Source organism: Electrophorus electricus, chromosome 21 (genome assembly GCF_013358815.1).
Source record: "Electrophorus electricus isolate fEleEle1 chromosome 21, fEleEle1.pri, whole genome shotgun sequence".
Taxonomy (NCBI): Eukaryota; Metazoa; Chordata; class Actinopteri; order Gymnotiformes; family Gymnotidae; genus Electrophorus; species Electrophorus electricus.
Genome location: NC_049555.1, coordinates 4,022,229 through 4,039,669, shown reverse-complemented (window position 1 = coordinate 4,039,669; position 17,441 = coordinate 4,022,229). Strand labels below are relative to the sequence as shown.

General features: G+C 39.4%; 1 protein-coding gene and 1 long non-coding RNA gene across 2 annotated transcripts; both read right to left on the bottom strand.

Annotated features, from left to right (window-relative positions):
- Positions 1 to 495: 495 nt before the first annotated feature.
- On the bottom strand, positions 496 to 3,482 carry LOC118240452. Its single transcript, XM_035521005.1, has 5 exons — positions 3,357 to 3,482; positions 2,831 to 3,175; positions 2,391 to 2,522; positions 1,653 to 1,747; positions 496 to 1,305 (listed from the first exon to the last, which is right to left on the bottom strand). The coding sequence occupies exons 1-5, from the start codon at positions 3,379 to 3,381 to the stop codon at positions 1,207 to 1,209; spliced, it is 696 nt and encodes a 231-aa protein (XP_035376898.1). The 5' UTR covers positions 3,382 to 3,482; the 3' UTR covers positions 496 to 1,206.
- A 6,407-nt stretch (positions 3,483 to 9,889) lies between these two features.
- LOC113568535 lies at positions 9,890 to 13,341 on the bottom strand. Its single transcript, XR_004775420.1, has 3 exons — positions 13,153 to 13,341; positions 10,152 to 10,192; positions 9,890 to 10,037 (listed from the first exon to the last, which is right to left on the bottom strand). It is a non-coding gene; the product is annotated as an uncharacterized LOC113568535 (long non-coding RNA).
- Positions 13,342 to 17,441: the final 4,100 nt, after the last annotated feature.

Sequence of the window (17,441 nt, the reverse complement as noted above, 5' to 3'; positions counted from 1 at the left end):
GCTGGGGTTCTCGAGGGTTGACATGGTCGCCCGTTTCTATTCTCAGACCAGTGGAAACCACGGAGCCGCGGTTCTCGTCGAGTTTAAGAACAGTAAACGTTTAATGCTGATAAACTGAACATCACACACTTTTGTGCATTTGTTTTCGTTTCATACAGATGTGGTTAACTAGATGTATGGGATAAAATCGGTGTGTTGATGGTAAAGCGTCCTTGGGTTCTGAGAAGGGTCATATAAGTAACTTCATAAAACAAAAATACTGTCAGGTGTGATCAACTGGTGTTTTACCATCAATCGTTTATCATGCACAAATTAATAAAGAAAGCAAGTCTTCGACTCACTTTCCACTTGTAATGACTTTGACACGTTCAGTCTCAAATTCTACTGCAATTCAAAGACGTGTTTGAGTTACTGTGGTTGGACGTACAGATACGAGTTCAGACAGATGTTTACAGACAGTGTTATTTATAAGAAAGTCCCTGGTCCCTTAGAGCATAAGGTCACGGTATTTCTTTTTATTCAAAAAAGGAACTATGCTCCATAAGTAACAGCGCAGTTCCAAGAACCCAGAAAAAAAAAGTCAAAAGTGCCATTTTACAACATTGTAAGGAAATAGCTAGCCAAGCCACCAAAGCAGTCATCGGGTGTCTAGTCCGTCATTAAATTTCTCCGCTTTCTGTGGATTCACACATTACTAAATTCAGTCGAATTGAGTTGCGGCTCTGACAAACAGCCTACAGCAAGAAATGATGAAAAAGGTGAAGGGGGAAAAAAAAGCTTGCAAAAAGTTTAGTTAAATCCGTTATTTGACTTCATACTGTACAGACTCTTTAAGCCAAGGTCGCATATGCTTAATCAAACGGAGATCAGACCTGCCACGTTTTCTCAGCTCAGTCGCGGCTTACGAGCAGTTTTCACTGAGGACTCTGGAGGTGTGAAAACCACGGAAAAGTCGGTTCTGTAACTTTGCAGCATTGGGCAGAAGTAGAGGCCTAAATCTTTATGTTGTCGGTCGGCCGATGTCGGTTCGTTTATGTCCGTCGGGGATGGCTCCAGATGAGATACAGCAACACCAACTTTATGTTCATGACAGTTTTTTAGCAACACAGCGGTTGCTCACCAACAGCAAGCGAGGGGAATGCCGACTGTCTAGCCAGCGCTGTGCGAGGTTGCCCGCCACCCCGACGTTGGCCATCTTCACAACGGTCAGGATTTACGGGTCTGGTGCTGTATTGAGGCGTAGGTACTGCTAGGGTTACTGCACCGTACCTGTCTGCCCGAAGAGGACAGCTCCACCTCCGCGTACTAAACAAGTGAATCGATGTGCATTAGATAATAATAACTATTTACTTCCAACAAGTCATATTGACTTAACTACTGTAACAACCATAATCTCACATTTAAGATTTTGTATTCGCTAAATTAATAGATATGTATTAGATTAGTTCGTGTGTTTCATATCAATTCATATTTGTTTCTGCCTTTTTAATAACACATATAATCAGTTTATAGGCGAAATAGGATTACTGACGCTACTTTAAAGGCAGTATGACTTATTACCTTAGTGCCTTATTACCTTAGTACCTTAGTGAGGTACTGGTTGTCTTCATTATTGTGACTTCTTATCAGTACGTTAAAGGCAGCGGGATTACCTGTACGTCGTCGGACCGTTGTTGCTGGTCGTGATTAGATTCTGCAGATTTCATATGACGTCTCTGAACTCTTTTGTAGTAGAAAGCTGCTACAACTGAAATGTCACGGTAGGTTCTGAATTAACCCAATGTAGGTCATTACGTTTATACTTGAATGTAAACAAGACCTCGTGATAAATTAGAAATTAGTGTTAGCAGAAAACAGAGTTACCCCGTACTTAGAACTAGGCTGCAAAAACAACAAAACAATAAAACCAGACAATGAGACGGTGCCAATATAGAGATTAAACTCTCTGCAGTTCACCAGAGCTGAGCCGTCCTCTGTCATGTCACGAGCTCAGTTTTGAGAACCAGCCCTTTCGAATTCTGCTGAGTTCTTTGTTAAATAAAGTTTTGCTATTTTTACATTCGGCTCGCATCTCGTTCCACCTGATTACAGCATGTCACAAAAGAATTTGATTTCAAGTGAATAAACAAACTTAATTTTATGTAGTAAAGACTGATTAGACTACAAAAGAACAGTTTTAAACTGTGTTATAGCCTGGGACCAGTGGGCCTGGACATTATTAACCTATATTTGTATTAAAAATAACAAACAGAACTAAACCTTAGATCTGCACAAAACCCACCAAACACAAACAAGGGAACAGAACTGTGATGTAGATTCAGCCATTATACTGTATTTTTATATCATTTGTTATTCAGACTGTTTATCTGGATATATTAAATATAACCCACCTGTGACTACAATGACCAGAACACAGATCAGCAGGCCTGATGTGATGAGGTTTCTCCAGAGACGCATCTCTTCATCTTCATCATGTGTCTCATCCTGGCACTGCTTACACTCACATGTCTGATTCTGATTATCTGATGATGATGATTCAGCAAACATTTGTCCAATCGATTAATTTTTCTAATCAACATATTTTCAAAAGTATACATATTTAAAAAATACATATTTTTCAAGTTTTAATCAGATATGTTAAACACAATGCAGCAATTTGAGAAAGAAGCACACTAGGTATGTATATTTAGTGTCTATATATAAGGGGCTTTCTTAAATTTAAATCACAATCTGCTTTTTGAAAAAAAAAAAAGTGGTTTATGTTTTAATGATGTGCCCATCAGAAGTTTCAGATGTAGCATGATGTTCTGATAAGGTTAACTATACTTACCTCCCGTGTGCAGTCTGCTGTGAAGTTTGATGCCATTGCTAATTCTAGGTGGTGTATCTATTTGGATACAATAATAAATTCCTAATTCTTTTAGAGTGATATTTTGTATAAATAAACTACTATTTAGCTGCAGTGAGAATTGTTTGTTTAATGTTGTGCTGTTGTACAATGGAATTGTGATTTTACTTGAGAATGATCGTAATATAAACACAGGAGGATGTGATGGTTTCATAAGGTACCAGTATACATCCCTTACAGCAACCTCACAGCGCAGGGTCACATTTTGTCCCAAATCTACCATCTTATCAGTGAAACTCTCTGCAGCTCCACACCACAGCAGGAGACCTAGATAGAGAAACCAACAGCAACCACAAACCAGGAGGATTGAATGATCCTATTAGATCTTTGAACTGACAGTCTGAAGATGAATTCAGATAAGAAGTTATACAGATATAAATAATGGGAAAAATGTAAAAAGTCACTCAATCTCATACATCAAACAATTAACTACAGTAAATTAATTCACAGAAGTGAAGCTGTAGAATCTTCATTCTGGATCTTAAATTTTATTCACAGTCCGTAACAGGGTTATCACCCCTCAGCTGTGACAACAAAGCACTAATGCTGAACTTAAAAAAACAGTAGAACTTGAGACTCCACTAAAAGGAAGTGGAGGCTGAGCTTCATCTGACCACAATTCTGTCTTTGTCTCCTGCAATACTTAAGAAGTTGCTATATTTATACAAAAAAAAAAAAAAAAAAAAAAAAAAAAAAAAAAAAAAAAAAAAAAAAGCAGTCATACAACCACAGATTTCAAAGTAAAACCTTTTGGGTCTGAATATTTGTTTATTGGTACACATATTTACACAAAAAACAAAGTAAAACAACCCAAATTAAAGAAAACCTGAACTGCAGCCACAAAACAATGAAAATGCTGAGTCTTGAGTTGTGTTTAGATCTAGCATTGTAGTGCAGATTTTAACAGTAGTGATGTCAAGCCATCCTGAATAAGATAATAGAGGAACCCTTATTTTTGAATGTGTTTTACAATAGAACGGTCTGAAACTCTTAAAACGTATAAAGGCTAACAATCTTAACAACTCTGCAAGGAGAGAAAAAGAGAGGAGAGATTACCATTTATAAAGAGACTTCTGCATATGTGCCACTTGTAGAAAAGTTCATGGGAGGTGTTGCATGTGGGTGTATGAGAAGAGTTGAAGCCACGTTACAAGTCAGAGTGCTTTGGGTGTGCGGAAAAGCTCTAAATAAGTGTGGAGATGAGGCCTACTTGTTCACTATAACAGTACAGTGATTTTTTTGATCAGGTAATGTGAGCTGAGTAAAGGTAGATCATACATTAAAAAGTTTAACAGTATGCAAAAATAAGTAAAAATCTATTTGATCTCTTGGATTCATTTCATATGCTATGATAATTTAATAAGAATGGTTCATGGAATGTTAATTAGCATCAACACGTCAATTAAAAATAAACAAGGTAGCCTATTTTAAAAATTATTTTGTATTTACAGAATAACTTCCACAGTTTCTCTCAAAGATCTAAAGCCCGAATTGCATTAGTACCTTACTACCAGCAGAGGGCAGTGTGAGGAATTTGCACATGGAGAGCCGTAGTCTTGAAAGCGTGATTAGAAAAGGACATGCATGTGGGTGTCAGAGCTGAGATGCATCCAGCGCCCTCCAAAAACTGTTCTTTTTTAACGCTTGTAGCCCTTACTTGTTACGTTTTTATTTTAAAAAGGTTCACGGCTACATAAAAACATGACGTTTAAAGGTATTTCCACAACGTTCCTGTAAAGTCCCCTAGACGTTGAGAGGACGCATCACAAACATCCCATTATAACGTCTCCTAAAGCGTTTTGGCGACGCGACGGATTGTAAACACGTGATTTTTTTCGTGGACGGTAGTTATTTCATATGGCATTATACATGTTACGTAAAAGTTATCTAGATTAAATGAATTTTCTTTTGTGTGTAGTTGATGCGCTGATTACTGGAGTTCAAGCATCTAGGTATTAATTCCGAATTTTTCTCACATTGTGCCCGCAATTAGATTATAATCTCCTTCTTATTCTCCACTTTTAATATGCGGGGGGGAGGGCACATGCCCCCATAATTATAACGGGAGTACTATTTCCGGCTGATTAAGAGTCAATTTGTTTATATGGACAACTTTTTCACATATGCTGAGTTCTTCATGAGTCTGCGCAGAGAAAATACAGGACCTTGTGGGAGCATGTTGGTGGTGGCTATACTGCCTGGCACTGTGGGACGCTAGTGTTCTGAAACTCTTTGGCAGTTAATGGGTTAAAGTAGGCTAATCCAAAAGTTCATGTAATCAGATTACATTACTTTAATATAGTAATGCTTTGCATTAGATTATAGATACATTTGTAACACATTACATATTTAAAGTAACCCCCCCAGAGTGATGACCAATCACTATTTTAAGTACTATAGCTCTAGACGTTGCAGTTTAGTGATAGTGTCTAAGCTCACAAGTGATATTTTATAGTCCTCAGAGGTTCTGTATTTTTTCACTGTAAAGGTTTTACCACAAATAAAACAACTGCCAAGATGACATGCGAGCTATTTACAACGGTGATCTCCACCTGCTTGGTGCTGCATGCATGTGACAGAAACTGTTTGTCTTTGATGCTTCACACAGTCAGACCACAGAGCCTGACCGCACTGTGGTAATGTCAGGCTCTCTGCTGCATGCGAAAGAAAGTGGGCCACAGAGAGAGAACTAAAAGAGAACTACTGTAAACAAAGGGAAAGGGCTTTTGTATAGGATACATGAGCTCTTGTAGACATGAACACAGTTTTATTGCAGTATAAAATATACAATTTATAAATTATATATAATTTGCTTGAGAATTTAAAGTTCAGATCAGGATCACAGAGTGCAGAAGCACATAGTGTGTAAAGGTTGCCAACACTTTGCTGCATCAATAACTGCAGAGTTCCAAACCTCCTCTGGCATGAACATCAGCAGAAAAAAATGTGTGCTTAGAGATTCATGGCAGGAGTGGTGTAAAGCACGGTGCCACTGGACTCTGGAGCAGTGGAAATGTGTTCTGAATCACGTCTCTCTATCTGGCATTCTGCTGGACGAGTCTGGGTTTGGCAAATGCCAACTGACTGTATTGGAGGAGGGATAATGCTATGGAGTTGTTTTTCAGGGGTTGGCCTGGGCCCCTTAGATCCAGTGAAGGGAAATCTTAATGCTTCAGCATACCAAGACATTTTGGACAATTGTGTGCTTCCAACTTTGTGGGAACAATTTGGGGAAGGCCCTTTCCTGTTCCAGCATGACTCCGTCAGTGCACAAAGCAAGGTCCATAAACACATGTTTGGATAAGATTCGTGTGGAAGAACTTGACTGGCCTGCACAGAGCTCTGACATCAATGCCATCAAACACCTTTAGGATGAACTAGAACATAGATTGTGAGCCAGGCTGTCTCATTTAACATCAGTTTCTGGCCTCACAAATGTTCTTCTGGTTGAATGGGCAAAAACATCTCACAGACACACTCACAAATCTTGTAGAAAACCTACCCAGAAGAGTGTGAGCTGTTATAACTGCAAAAGGGGGACCAACTCCACATTAAAGATGATGTGTCTGGACTCCTTGCTTTCTGAACAGCTCCAGCTATACACCTTCACAGTTGGATATCTCCTGTAATGGTAATGGTGTAGCTAAGTGAATTTACATTAGGAACGATCATCTTAGATTAGCTTTTAATAGATAGGACAGATCCTTTCTTTTAAAAAGTAACATTTTTAAGCAATATTCATAGAAATGAAACTGTCATTAAAATATTGCATTTACTTTCTTCAAATCTTTCCACAGGGTAGCCCAGTGTAAAAAAATCTGTATCATAAAACAGACCCAACACTGGCAAACTGAGTGAGTCTAACTGCAGTCCAGACTGGTCACAGTTACTCAATATCCATCATGGGCAGAATGACATACTACTAAAAGGTTACAGGGCATTGGGACAACATATTAAAACAAAGAGGTGGAGATAACAGAATGTGCACAGAATCACCATACACACCAATATGCACTAGGACCTAACAATAATAATTAATTAATTAAAAGGTTTATTCTCTGCCCAAAAGATATTAATAACTGGCAAAATTACCGCAATTGCACTGCAGGGGGAAGTGGAGTGCAACAAATCAAGAAACATGACCTTACTACAACTGTCCATGAGACCTTATTGGACGCAGGAAGAGAAGTCTTATACCTTCATACTGGTATGTTTGCTAGCCATACTTTAACAGAAAATTGAGTGATTGTGAGGTTTTTTTTTTATTTTATTTTTTTATTCTCCATTTGCCCACTTGAATAACTCTTTCCCAGACTTTTGACAACCTCTGAACAAAGACACACCGGTTGTTTACTGAAACATTATGGGAGGTAAATCTGGCCAAAAAGAATATTATGACAGGCGAGGTCACGGTCAGCATTTGCTAATTTGCCTAATTTACATGCAAGTCTACCATAACATTTAAAAGCAACAGCTTTTGTTTTAATTATGCCACCTTCAGTGCATCCAGGTGAAAACTGAATTGCTAGCTGTCATTTTGCCATTGATTCATCCACTTTTTGATCTAATTTTTGAGATTTAATATGCATTTCATAAAAAAATTAAAAGTCAAACCTAATTCTCCGTTGGGAGAGGGTGATCAGACCTTGGACGTTTTATCATTCTCTCATGATTAACCATTTAGCTGCAGGAGGTTGAATACTACTTGGAGGCACTGTATATGCTTAGAATCAGAGTGTGTTAAATCTGTTTTCTGAAACAGGGCGCTCAAGTAACTGAGCAACAAGCACAACGCAGGGAGCAGGGGTAATCAACGAAAAATAAAAGTGAAAGAGACACACGTGGAAGGCACACTTCCTGATGCCCCAGAAAGCAAACTGAAAACAGGAACAAAGATGAGATTTCACAAGCAGAGACAGTAGACATAGCAAAGGGAGAGCAGGGTGCAGCCTCCGGTAGAGTGACAGACACGAAGGGAGACACGGAAACCGAGGGAAACGCGGGGATCAAAACAGAACCAGGAGAGGGAGATGGGGAAACCGGGCAGATGGGAATGCCGACAAAGCGGACACAGGAGCACTAGGAGGAATGGCTACTGGAAACATAGGAGAAGTTGAGGCCGGCGAGACAGCCATGGGTGCGTTGAGAGGTGTGGTCTTACACCATTCTGGTGGAGGAAGCGTTCCTCTGTGCGAGGCACAGCACAATAAAGGTATCGAGGTCCAACTTCCATAATGCTTTGTGAGTTTGCTTTAGCGTTTAGCTAGTGAGAGTTCTGTGGGTATAGAACAGTTTTGGCCTATATGTCTTCTTAATGTGGAGGGTAAGTTTTTTTTTTTAGTGCGATAGTGTGGAGACTAGCAGCACACTTGAAGGCGAATAAACTAGTCTATACATTAATACAAAAGGCAAGCATTTCTGGATTTGCCAATTGTTTGTAGCATAGTAGTATGATCTCTCATCAGATTAAGGAGTACTGGAGCTATCACTAATGACATTAGCTGAGGAACTGAAACGTGCTAAGGAAGCGCGTGTCACAAAAGGAGGAAGTGGAATCTGCTAGTGGCTGTGCAGTTAGCCAAGAGCGTATTAGAACTAAGGGATGTAATTGGCCAAGTGCAATACAGAAAAACAGGCCTTTGGGCAGGTTATTCCTGAAAATCCTGTTAATAAGGTCATGTCGCCAGAAAGAAGGTGAATGGTGGCTAGTTTTATACGTAGGAAGTAGGAAGAAGATGTGTGTCGTGCAGTAGCATCGCAAGTAAAGGCCAGAGGCTACACTGGGAAAGTGTGGAGAAAAGCAAAATCACCTGGCAAGAGCTGTGGTTAGTGGATGCGGGTCCCATAAAGTTTTTGTTTGCCGCAACTTATGATGTCCTTCCAACTCCACCAAACCTTGGGTAGGGAAAGACCCCAAGTGTAAAGTATGTGTGGAGGTTTGGAGGTGGATTCTATCTGAGTGTAAGGTTAGTTTGTCGCAGGGTCAATATAAATGGAGAAACAACCAATTTCTTAGTGTATTATGATGTTTATTTATGCACCTTGAGGTTAATGTGTTGCTGAGTGGTATTAAAATTGAACCGATTAGGTTTTTGTGAGAGGGGCGACGTGTTGGAGAGTGAGTTCAGGATGTAAATATTAGTAGATAATGTGTATGGGCAGTGGTAGTGCAGTGGTTATGGTACTTGACTTGTAATCAGAAGGTTGCTGGTTTAAATCCCACCATTGCCAAGCTCTCACTGTTGGGCCCCGGAGTAAGGCCCTTAACCCTAAAGTTGTACTCACTCATAATTGTAAGTTGCTTTGGATAAATGTGTATTGAGGTAACTATGCTGAGACTGGATATGGTGTTGTTTACTGAAAGTAAACAGAGCTTATTTTATAGACTTACCAATTCCATTTGATGATGCAGTGGATGAAGCTTTTGAAAGGAAAAAGCTGAAGTACGTAGACTTGGTGACTGAAGTGAGAGAACGTATTTTTTTAATATTAATCCAGATTAATAGATGGGTCCTGATGATTTTCTTGCTGCTGTTTTATAATATTAATCCAAAAGCACCAGGCTTTATCTTGTTACTGAGATTGGTGTATGTTCAGCCTGCAGAAATATACACAAAATCTAGCATGCATTATACATATAGTCTGTCCTTTGGTCAACATCAGGTCACTTATGAAGGACGCAATTTGGCAGTATCTACCTACAAATCTAGAAGATTATAAATTAACACCCTTTCTAGTCATAAAGCTCAAACATGCACAATTCACTAATCATTACCAACAACCTACAAATCATGTATGGGGCTGCTAAGATATTCCATACACACCTTTAACAATCAGAAGTAGTTTTGTTTCCACTTTGACGTCCGGCATGAAGCAGGAGTACATTCCTGCATCAGAGAGCTTCACTTCTCAGAGTCTGATGGAGAAGTTGCCTTTCGTGTACTCCTCTGGGAAACTGTCCACCCTGTTTTGGAACGTCTCTGCCACCCTTTGTCAAGCACAGTATTGCTGTCATTCTGTCACCAAAAGAATCCTGCAAAATCACTTTGGAGTTTATTATCATTGTTTGAACATGGCAAAATCACAGTTCCGCCTGTAAAAGCAACAACAGGGACATTCTCCAGGGACACTAAAAGAAACACACACACACACACACACACACAGTCAAAAGTGCATGTGCACAAATCCCCTGCTCTTTAAAAAATGGTTAATATTTTCTTAGTGGGATGTGGTAAGCAATCACCTCTGTGCATCAGCAACAAGAACACAAAGTAGAAACACCCTCTGTTAAAAAAGTAAGAAAAACAATTAAAAACAGAATTATTTTTTTTTAAAAAACCTGCAAGTTTGTATTAACAACAGTTTTTTTTGTGTGTGTGAAATGTGCTTATATAGTAAATACTTATGAAGTAGCATAAACGTTTTCTCTCATAAATTGTAGATTACTGAACATGCACAATAGTCCTTCAAATCTGATCCTTGCTAACAACCTGTAAGTAATTTTTGATTTTCCAAGCATAGAACCACATGCAACTCAAACTACTGATGGATGAGAAGTTAAGATTCCGATGCTTCCAGACAGTGTGAACTGCATGATCCAATTAGTATACTAAACAAATGGTGAACAGGACCAGCTGACCATATCTTTGAATTAAGATGACAAGATGTAAGAAGACTTAAATGAATTTGAAAAAGCTCATTACTGGTGCACAGATGCACAAGCTTCCAACTAGGACTAAGACCTAGCTAGTGTTTCAACAGAAATCATGACTAAAATGCCATGGGCATTTAGGTCTAAAGTGATCTGCCTACATCAGCAAGGACTGTCCTTTAACAACAGAGAGTGATATAGTAAAACCACAGCGCATAAACCCCTTAAATACACACAAGTGATCTGCACTGGAATACGGAAAATAATGTGATCAAGTGAGTCATCCTCATCTATATTTTTAACAGGTTGGCAGGTGAATATGCAACACCAAGAAAATGGCCTGAATACTTGACTGCTACAGTGAGGGGGTCCAATGGAGCTGTTTAAGTGCCCAGCAGGGCTAAGGTCCATTCATACCACTTGCAAATCCACACAAAGTTATTGTGATGACCTTTACCCTGATAACACATTCCTTTTCTGATGGGATCCATCTGCCAGGATGACTATGCCAATATCAACAGGGCATGAATGGTCATTAAATAGTTTGACAAATATGTTAATGCTGTAAATCAGATCCGGTAACCTTCAGTCACCAGATATCGATACAACTGAGCACCTACAGGAGATTTTGGGCTGACGTAGAGTTCCAGAGGCGATATATAATCAATATAATCTATAGAATTTCTAACAAAGTGCAATACGTTGATGTGGCTTCCCAACGCTTTACTAAGAGTAAAGCTTTCTTAAGTGTTGGTCTTATCTGGCTTATTGTCGCCTGGCTGTACAGTCATAGCCAAAGTTTTGAGACTGACACAAATTTTGGTTTTCACAAAGTTTACTGCCTTTTTCAGCGTTGTATTGACAAATACATCTAGTTTAATATTTACAGTGTTAACTCTTCTTTTTTAAGACTTCTGCAATTCACTTTGACATGCTGGATATCAACTTCTGGGCAAAATCTTGACCAATGGCAACCCAGTCTTGTTTAATCAGTGCTTAGAGTTAATCATAGTTTCTTTGTTTGTGTTTGTCCACCCTCTTTTTGAGAAGTGACTACAGGTTCTCAATGGGATCTAGATCTGTGGAGTTTCCTGGCCATGGACCCAAAATTTCAATGTTTTGTTCACTGAGCCACTTGGTTATCACTTTTGGTCCATCATGCTGGAAAAAGCATTGTTCATCACCAAATTGCTCCTGGATCATTTACAAACCATTGGGAGAAGCTGCTTTTGGAGGATGTTTTGATACCATTCCTTATTCATGGCAGTGTTCTTAGGCAAAATGTTCAGTCTGTCCTTGATGTTTTCTTGGAGAGAAGTGGCTTCTTTGCTGCCCTTCTTGACACCAAGCCATCCTCCAAAAGCCTTCGCCTCACTGTGCGTGCACTGTACACTACACCTCCCTTCTGCCATTCCTGTGCAAGCTCTGCACGGGTGGTGACCCCATCCCATAGCTACATCCTCTTTAGGAGATGGTCTTGGTGTTTTGGAGATGGTCTCGGGTGCCTTGTCCTCGTTAACACTTTCTTCTGAGCTAACAAGATCACTGAAATGCAGTGGCTGGAATGCAGTTATTTTTGTGATTTAGTTCATTTTCATGGTAAGAAATGACTTTGCAATTAATTGGAATTCATCTGATCACTCTTCACAATGCAAATTGCTACCATAAAAACTTAAGCAGCAAACTTTGTGAAAACCAAAATTTGTGCTAATTTTGGCCACAACTGTAGTGCAGCCAGAAGACTAGCTGTAAAACTAACATATAAATAATGACTATGCTAGAAACTCATCTGTGCATGTTATTCTTTCAGAATTTGCACAATAGCCTATGAATGGGGTAAATATTTCTCTCAGTTTAGGGTATGGCCTTCCATTCCCGCTGTCAGATAGGGCACACTCACACCCTAAGCACACACATGCAGAAACCGGCTCTACTTGCTCTTTGCGCACACTGTGGAAAAGCATGTAGCTGATTTATCAACCTGCATATTGCATCCAACACCCTTCTTGTGCAACCTCTTTCAACAGCCAATGTTGGTTAAGACACACCTAATTATGACTAGTTATCCAATACAGTTCCTTCAAATACAGCACATAATGGAACAATTATTAGCAACTGAACTTTCGCCCTAACCGATGCTACAAAATGCGGCCCGCTCCAAAATCAGCAGTTGCCTAGAAGTATATTGTTATCGCGTACCGTTAACATCAGGCACAACGTTACGATTGGATATAGCTAGCTACAAATTACATTTCTTTGGTAATGGAATGGGATACAAAATATATCGGGAGCTACATTAACCCTTATCTTCTAAGATAGTTTCTTAGACGAAACCGGTAGTCAGTGTCTGAGGGTTATTTCTGGTAGTTAGTTTCTTAGAGTTCTAAAATACTAGCCAGATTGGACAGGCCCCTGCCTAATGTTATGCTGAATTAGCTAGCTAACTGACTGGTGGACTATATAAAAGCAAAACTGTAAAGGCAATATATTCTTATGATGTAAACAGTCCATTCAGAATTTAGCTAGCTATAGGTTGGCTAGTTTCAGTTTTTTTATCTTATGCGATTTCTAGCTAATGGATCTGCTGTCTCACCTTAGGATGTTTTTAACCGATGGATACCTGCTACCCATGATGTATATTATCAAAATATAATCAAAACCCCACTAGTAATACCGATATAACGGTAATGAACTGGGAGTAGTCGCGTTAGCTTTACGACCCCTTAAGGACTCGGAGTTCAGTCTCTATATCCGCTGTTTGCCGCCCTTGATGACATCATCTTCCATGGCCCAACGTATAAACCATGATACAGTAATACCCTTAAAATTCCCGGGGTTCAAGTTTCTAGACCGCCTGCAAATTTTGGACAGACAACTAACAAAGGCCTATAAAGACCTATCTTCATATGTTAAACCCTAAATATGTCCCCAAAGCACTTCAAGTTAATTTAGAAATTGATGTTACAATTTACATCACCCTTTAAAACTGTATAGGTTAAAGTAGGTGATTCCTCTGGCCGATTCCATCCTAATGATGTATTTGTTCCTAACGTTGGATACATTTTTAGTAGTTTCACGGAAACTTGATGAAACGGTACGCCTAATAGCCGCTTCGTTCAAAGCTAACATGCTACACGATACACTTGACACAACAAGGTCGTGAGATGTGATAAACTGGGAATTTTAAGTGTTAGGTTCCAAGGAAAAAATACGCGAGTTTGTGATACCCCAGATTCAGAAGCACGAATTTTCGGGGTATTACTGTAGATGGATAGATACACTGCCTGGCCCCCAAAAAAGGTCACCACGTGGATTTAACTAAGCAAATAGGTAAGAGCCTCCCATTGGATAATTACTGCATGGGTGATTATGTTTCAGCTGGCAACAAGTTCTTTAACTCTAATTGATGCAGTGAGGAGCTTCTCATTTGTTAAATAACCATGCTGAAAGACACATCCTGTGGTCCTGGAAAAGATGTTACTCTGTTTCAGAAGAGTCAAATTATTGGTGTGCATCAAGCAGAGAAAACTTCTAAGGAGATTGCTGAAACTACTATGCATTATTAAAAAGTGGAAGGACAGTGGGGAAACATCATCTTTGAGGAAGGAATGGAATGTGGTTGGAAAAAAATCGTGAATGATCATGATCGACGATCACTTAAATGTGTGGTGAAATCAGATTGTAGAAAAACAACAGTAGAACTCAGGGATAGGTTTAATGGTGAAAGTAAGAGCATTTCCACATGCAATTGCGAAGGGAACTCAAGGGATTGGGACTAAACAGCTGTGTAGCCTTAACAAAACCGCTTCTGGTTGCAGTAAACGTTTTGGGGAGGCGAAAGTCTACGTCATTGAGTATCTGTTGTTCAGTGGAACACCCAGGTCTAGCTAGCTAACGACTCTGGCTCTTTACCTTTCTATCTGTATTACTAAAGGGCTTTTGATTATATTTTGATAACCTTGTACATCATGAGCAATAGATACGCATCCGATAAAACCATACTGAGGTGAGACACCCTTTATGTCAAGGACAGTATTGCTGTCATTCTGTCGCCAAAAGATTCCTGCATCACCTCTTTGGAGTGTATTATCATTGCTTGAACATGGCAAAATCACAGTTCCGCCTGTATAAGCAACAACAGGGACACTAAAAGAAACACACACACACACACACACAGTCAAAAGTGCATGTGCACAAACCCCCTGCTGTTTAAAAAATGGTTACTATTTTCTTAGTGGGATGTGGTAAGCAGTCACCTCTGTGTATCAGCAACAAGAACACAAAGTAGAAACACCCTCTGTTAAAAAAGTAAGAAAAACAATTAAAAACAGAATAATATTTAAAAAAAAACCCTGCAAGTTTGTATTAACAACAGTTTTTTTTGTGTGTGTGAAATGTGCTTATATAGTAAATACTTATGAAGTAGCATAAACGTTTTCTCTCATAAATTGTAGATTACTGAACATGCACAATAGTCCTTCAAATCTGATCCTTGCTAACAACCTGTAAGTAATTTTTGATTTTCCAAGCATAGAACCACATGCAACTCAAACTACTGATGGATGAGAAGTTAAGATTCCGATGCTTCCAGACAGTGTGAACTGCATGATCCAATTAGTATACTAAACAAATGGTGAACAGGACCAGCTGACCATATCTTTGAATTAAGATGACAAGATGTAAGAAGACTTAAATGAATTTGAAAAAGCTCATTACTGGTGCACAGATGCACAAGCTTCCAACTAGGACTAAGACCTAGCTAGTGTTTCAACAGAAATCATGACTAAAATGCCATGGGCATTTAGGTCTAAAGTGATCTGCCTACATCAGCAAGGACTGTCCTTTAACAACAGAGAGTGATATAGTAAAACCACAGCGCATAAACCCCTTAAATACACACAAGTGATCTGCACTGGAATACGGAAAATAATGTGATCAAGTGAGTCATCCTCATCTATATTTTTAACAGGTTGGCAGGTGAATATGCAACACCAAGAAAATGGCCTGAATACTTGACTGCTACAGTGAGGGGGTCCAATGGAGCTGTTTAAGTGCCCAGCAGGGCTAAGGTCCATTCATCCCACTTGCAAATCCACACAAAGTTATTGTGATGACCTTTACCCTGATAACACATTCCTTTTCTGATGGGATCCATCTGCCAGGATGACTATGCCAATATCAACAGGGCATGAATGGTCATTAAATAGTTTGACAAATATGTTAATGCTGTAAATCAGATCCGGTAACCTTCAGTCACCAGATCTCGACACAACTGAGCACCTACAGGAGATTTTGGGCTGACGTAGAGTTCCAGAGACGATATATAATCAATATAATCTATAGAATTTCTAACAAAGTGCAATACGTTGATGTGGCTTCCCAACGCTTTACTAAGAGTAAAGCTTTCTTAAGTGTTGGTCTTATCTGGCTTATTGTCGCCTGGCTGTACAGTCATAGCCAAAGTTTTGAGACTGACACAAATTTTGGTTTTCACAAAGTTTACTGCCTTTTTCAGCTTTGTATTGACAAATACATCTAGTTTAATATTTACAGTGTTAACTCTTCTTTTTTAAGACTTCTGCAATTCACTTTGACATGCTGGATATCAACTTCTGGGCAAAATCTTGACCAATGGCAACCCAGTCTTGTTTAATCAGTGCTTAGAGTTAATCATAGTTTCTTTGTTTGTGTTTGTCCACCCTCTTTTTGAGAAGTGACTACAGGTTCTCAATGGGATCTAGATCTGTGGAGTTTCCTGGCCATGGACCCAAAATTTCAATGTTTTGTTCACTGAGCCACTTGGTTATCACTTTTGGTCCATCATGCTGGAAAAAGCATTGTTCATCACCAAATTGCTCCTGGATCATTTACAAACCATTGGGAGAAGCTGCTTTTGGAGGATGTTTTGATACCATTCCTTATTCATGGCAGTGTTCTTAGGCAAAATGTTCAGTCTGTCCTTGATGTTTTCTTGGAGAGAAGTGGCTTCTTTGCTGCCCTTCTTGACACCAAGCCATCCTCCAAAAGCCTTCGCCTCACTGTGCGTGCACTGTACACTACACCTCCCTTCTGCCATTCCTGTGCAAGCTCTGCACGGGTGGTGACCCCATCCCATAGCTACATCCTCTTTAGGAGATGGTCTTGGTGTTTTGGAGATGGTCTCGGGTGCCTTGTCCTCGTTAACACTTTCTTCTGAGCTAACAAGATCACTGAAATGCAGTGGCTGGAATGCAGTCATTTTTGTGATTTAGTTCATTTTCATGGTAAGAAATGACTTTGCAATTAATTGGAATTCATCTGATCACTCTTCACAATGCAAATTGCTACCATAAAAACCTTAGCAGCAAACTTTGTGAAAACCAAAATTTGTGCTAATTTTGGCCACAACTGTAGTGCAGCCAGAAGACTAGCTGTAAAACTAACATATAAATAATGACTATGCTAGAAACTCATCTGTGCATGTTATTCTTTCAGAATTTGCACAATAGCCTATGAATGGGGTAAATATTTCTCTCAGTTTAGGGTATGGCCTTCCATTCCCGCTGTCAGATAGGGCACACTCACACCCTAAGCACACACATGCAGAAACCGGCTCTACTTGCTCTTTGCGCACACTGTGGAAAAGCATGTAGCTGATTTATCAACCTGCATATTGCATCCAACACCCTTCTTGTGCAACCTCTTTCAACAGCCAATGTTGGTTAAGACACACCTAATTATGACTAGTTATCCAATACAGTTCCTTCAAATACAGCACATAATGGAACAATTATTAGCAACTGAACTTTCGCCCTAACCGATGCTACAAAATGCGGCCCGCTCCAAAATCAGCAGTTGCCTAGAAGTATATTGTTATCGCGTACCGTTAACATCAGGCACAAC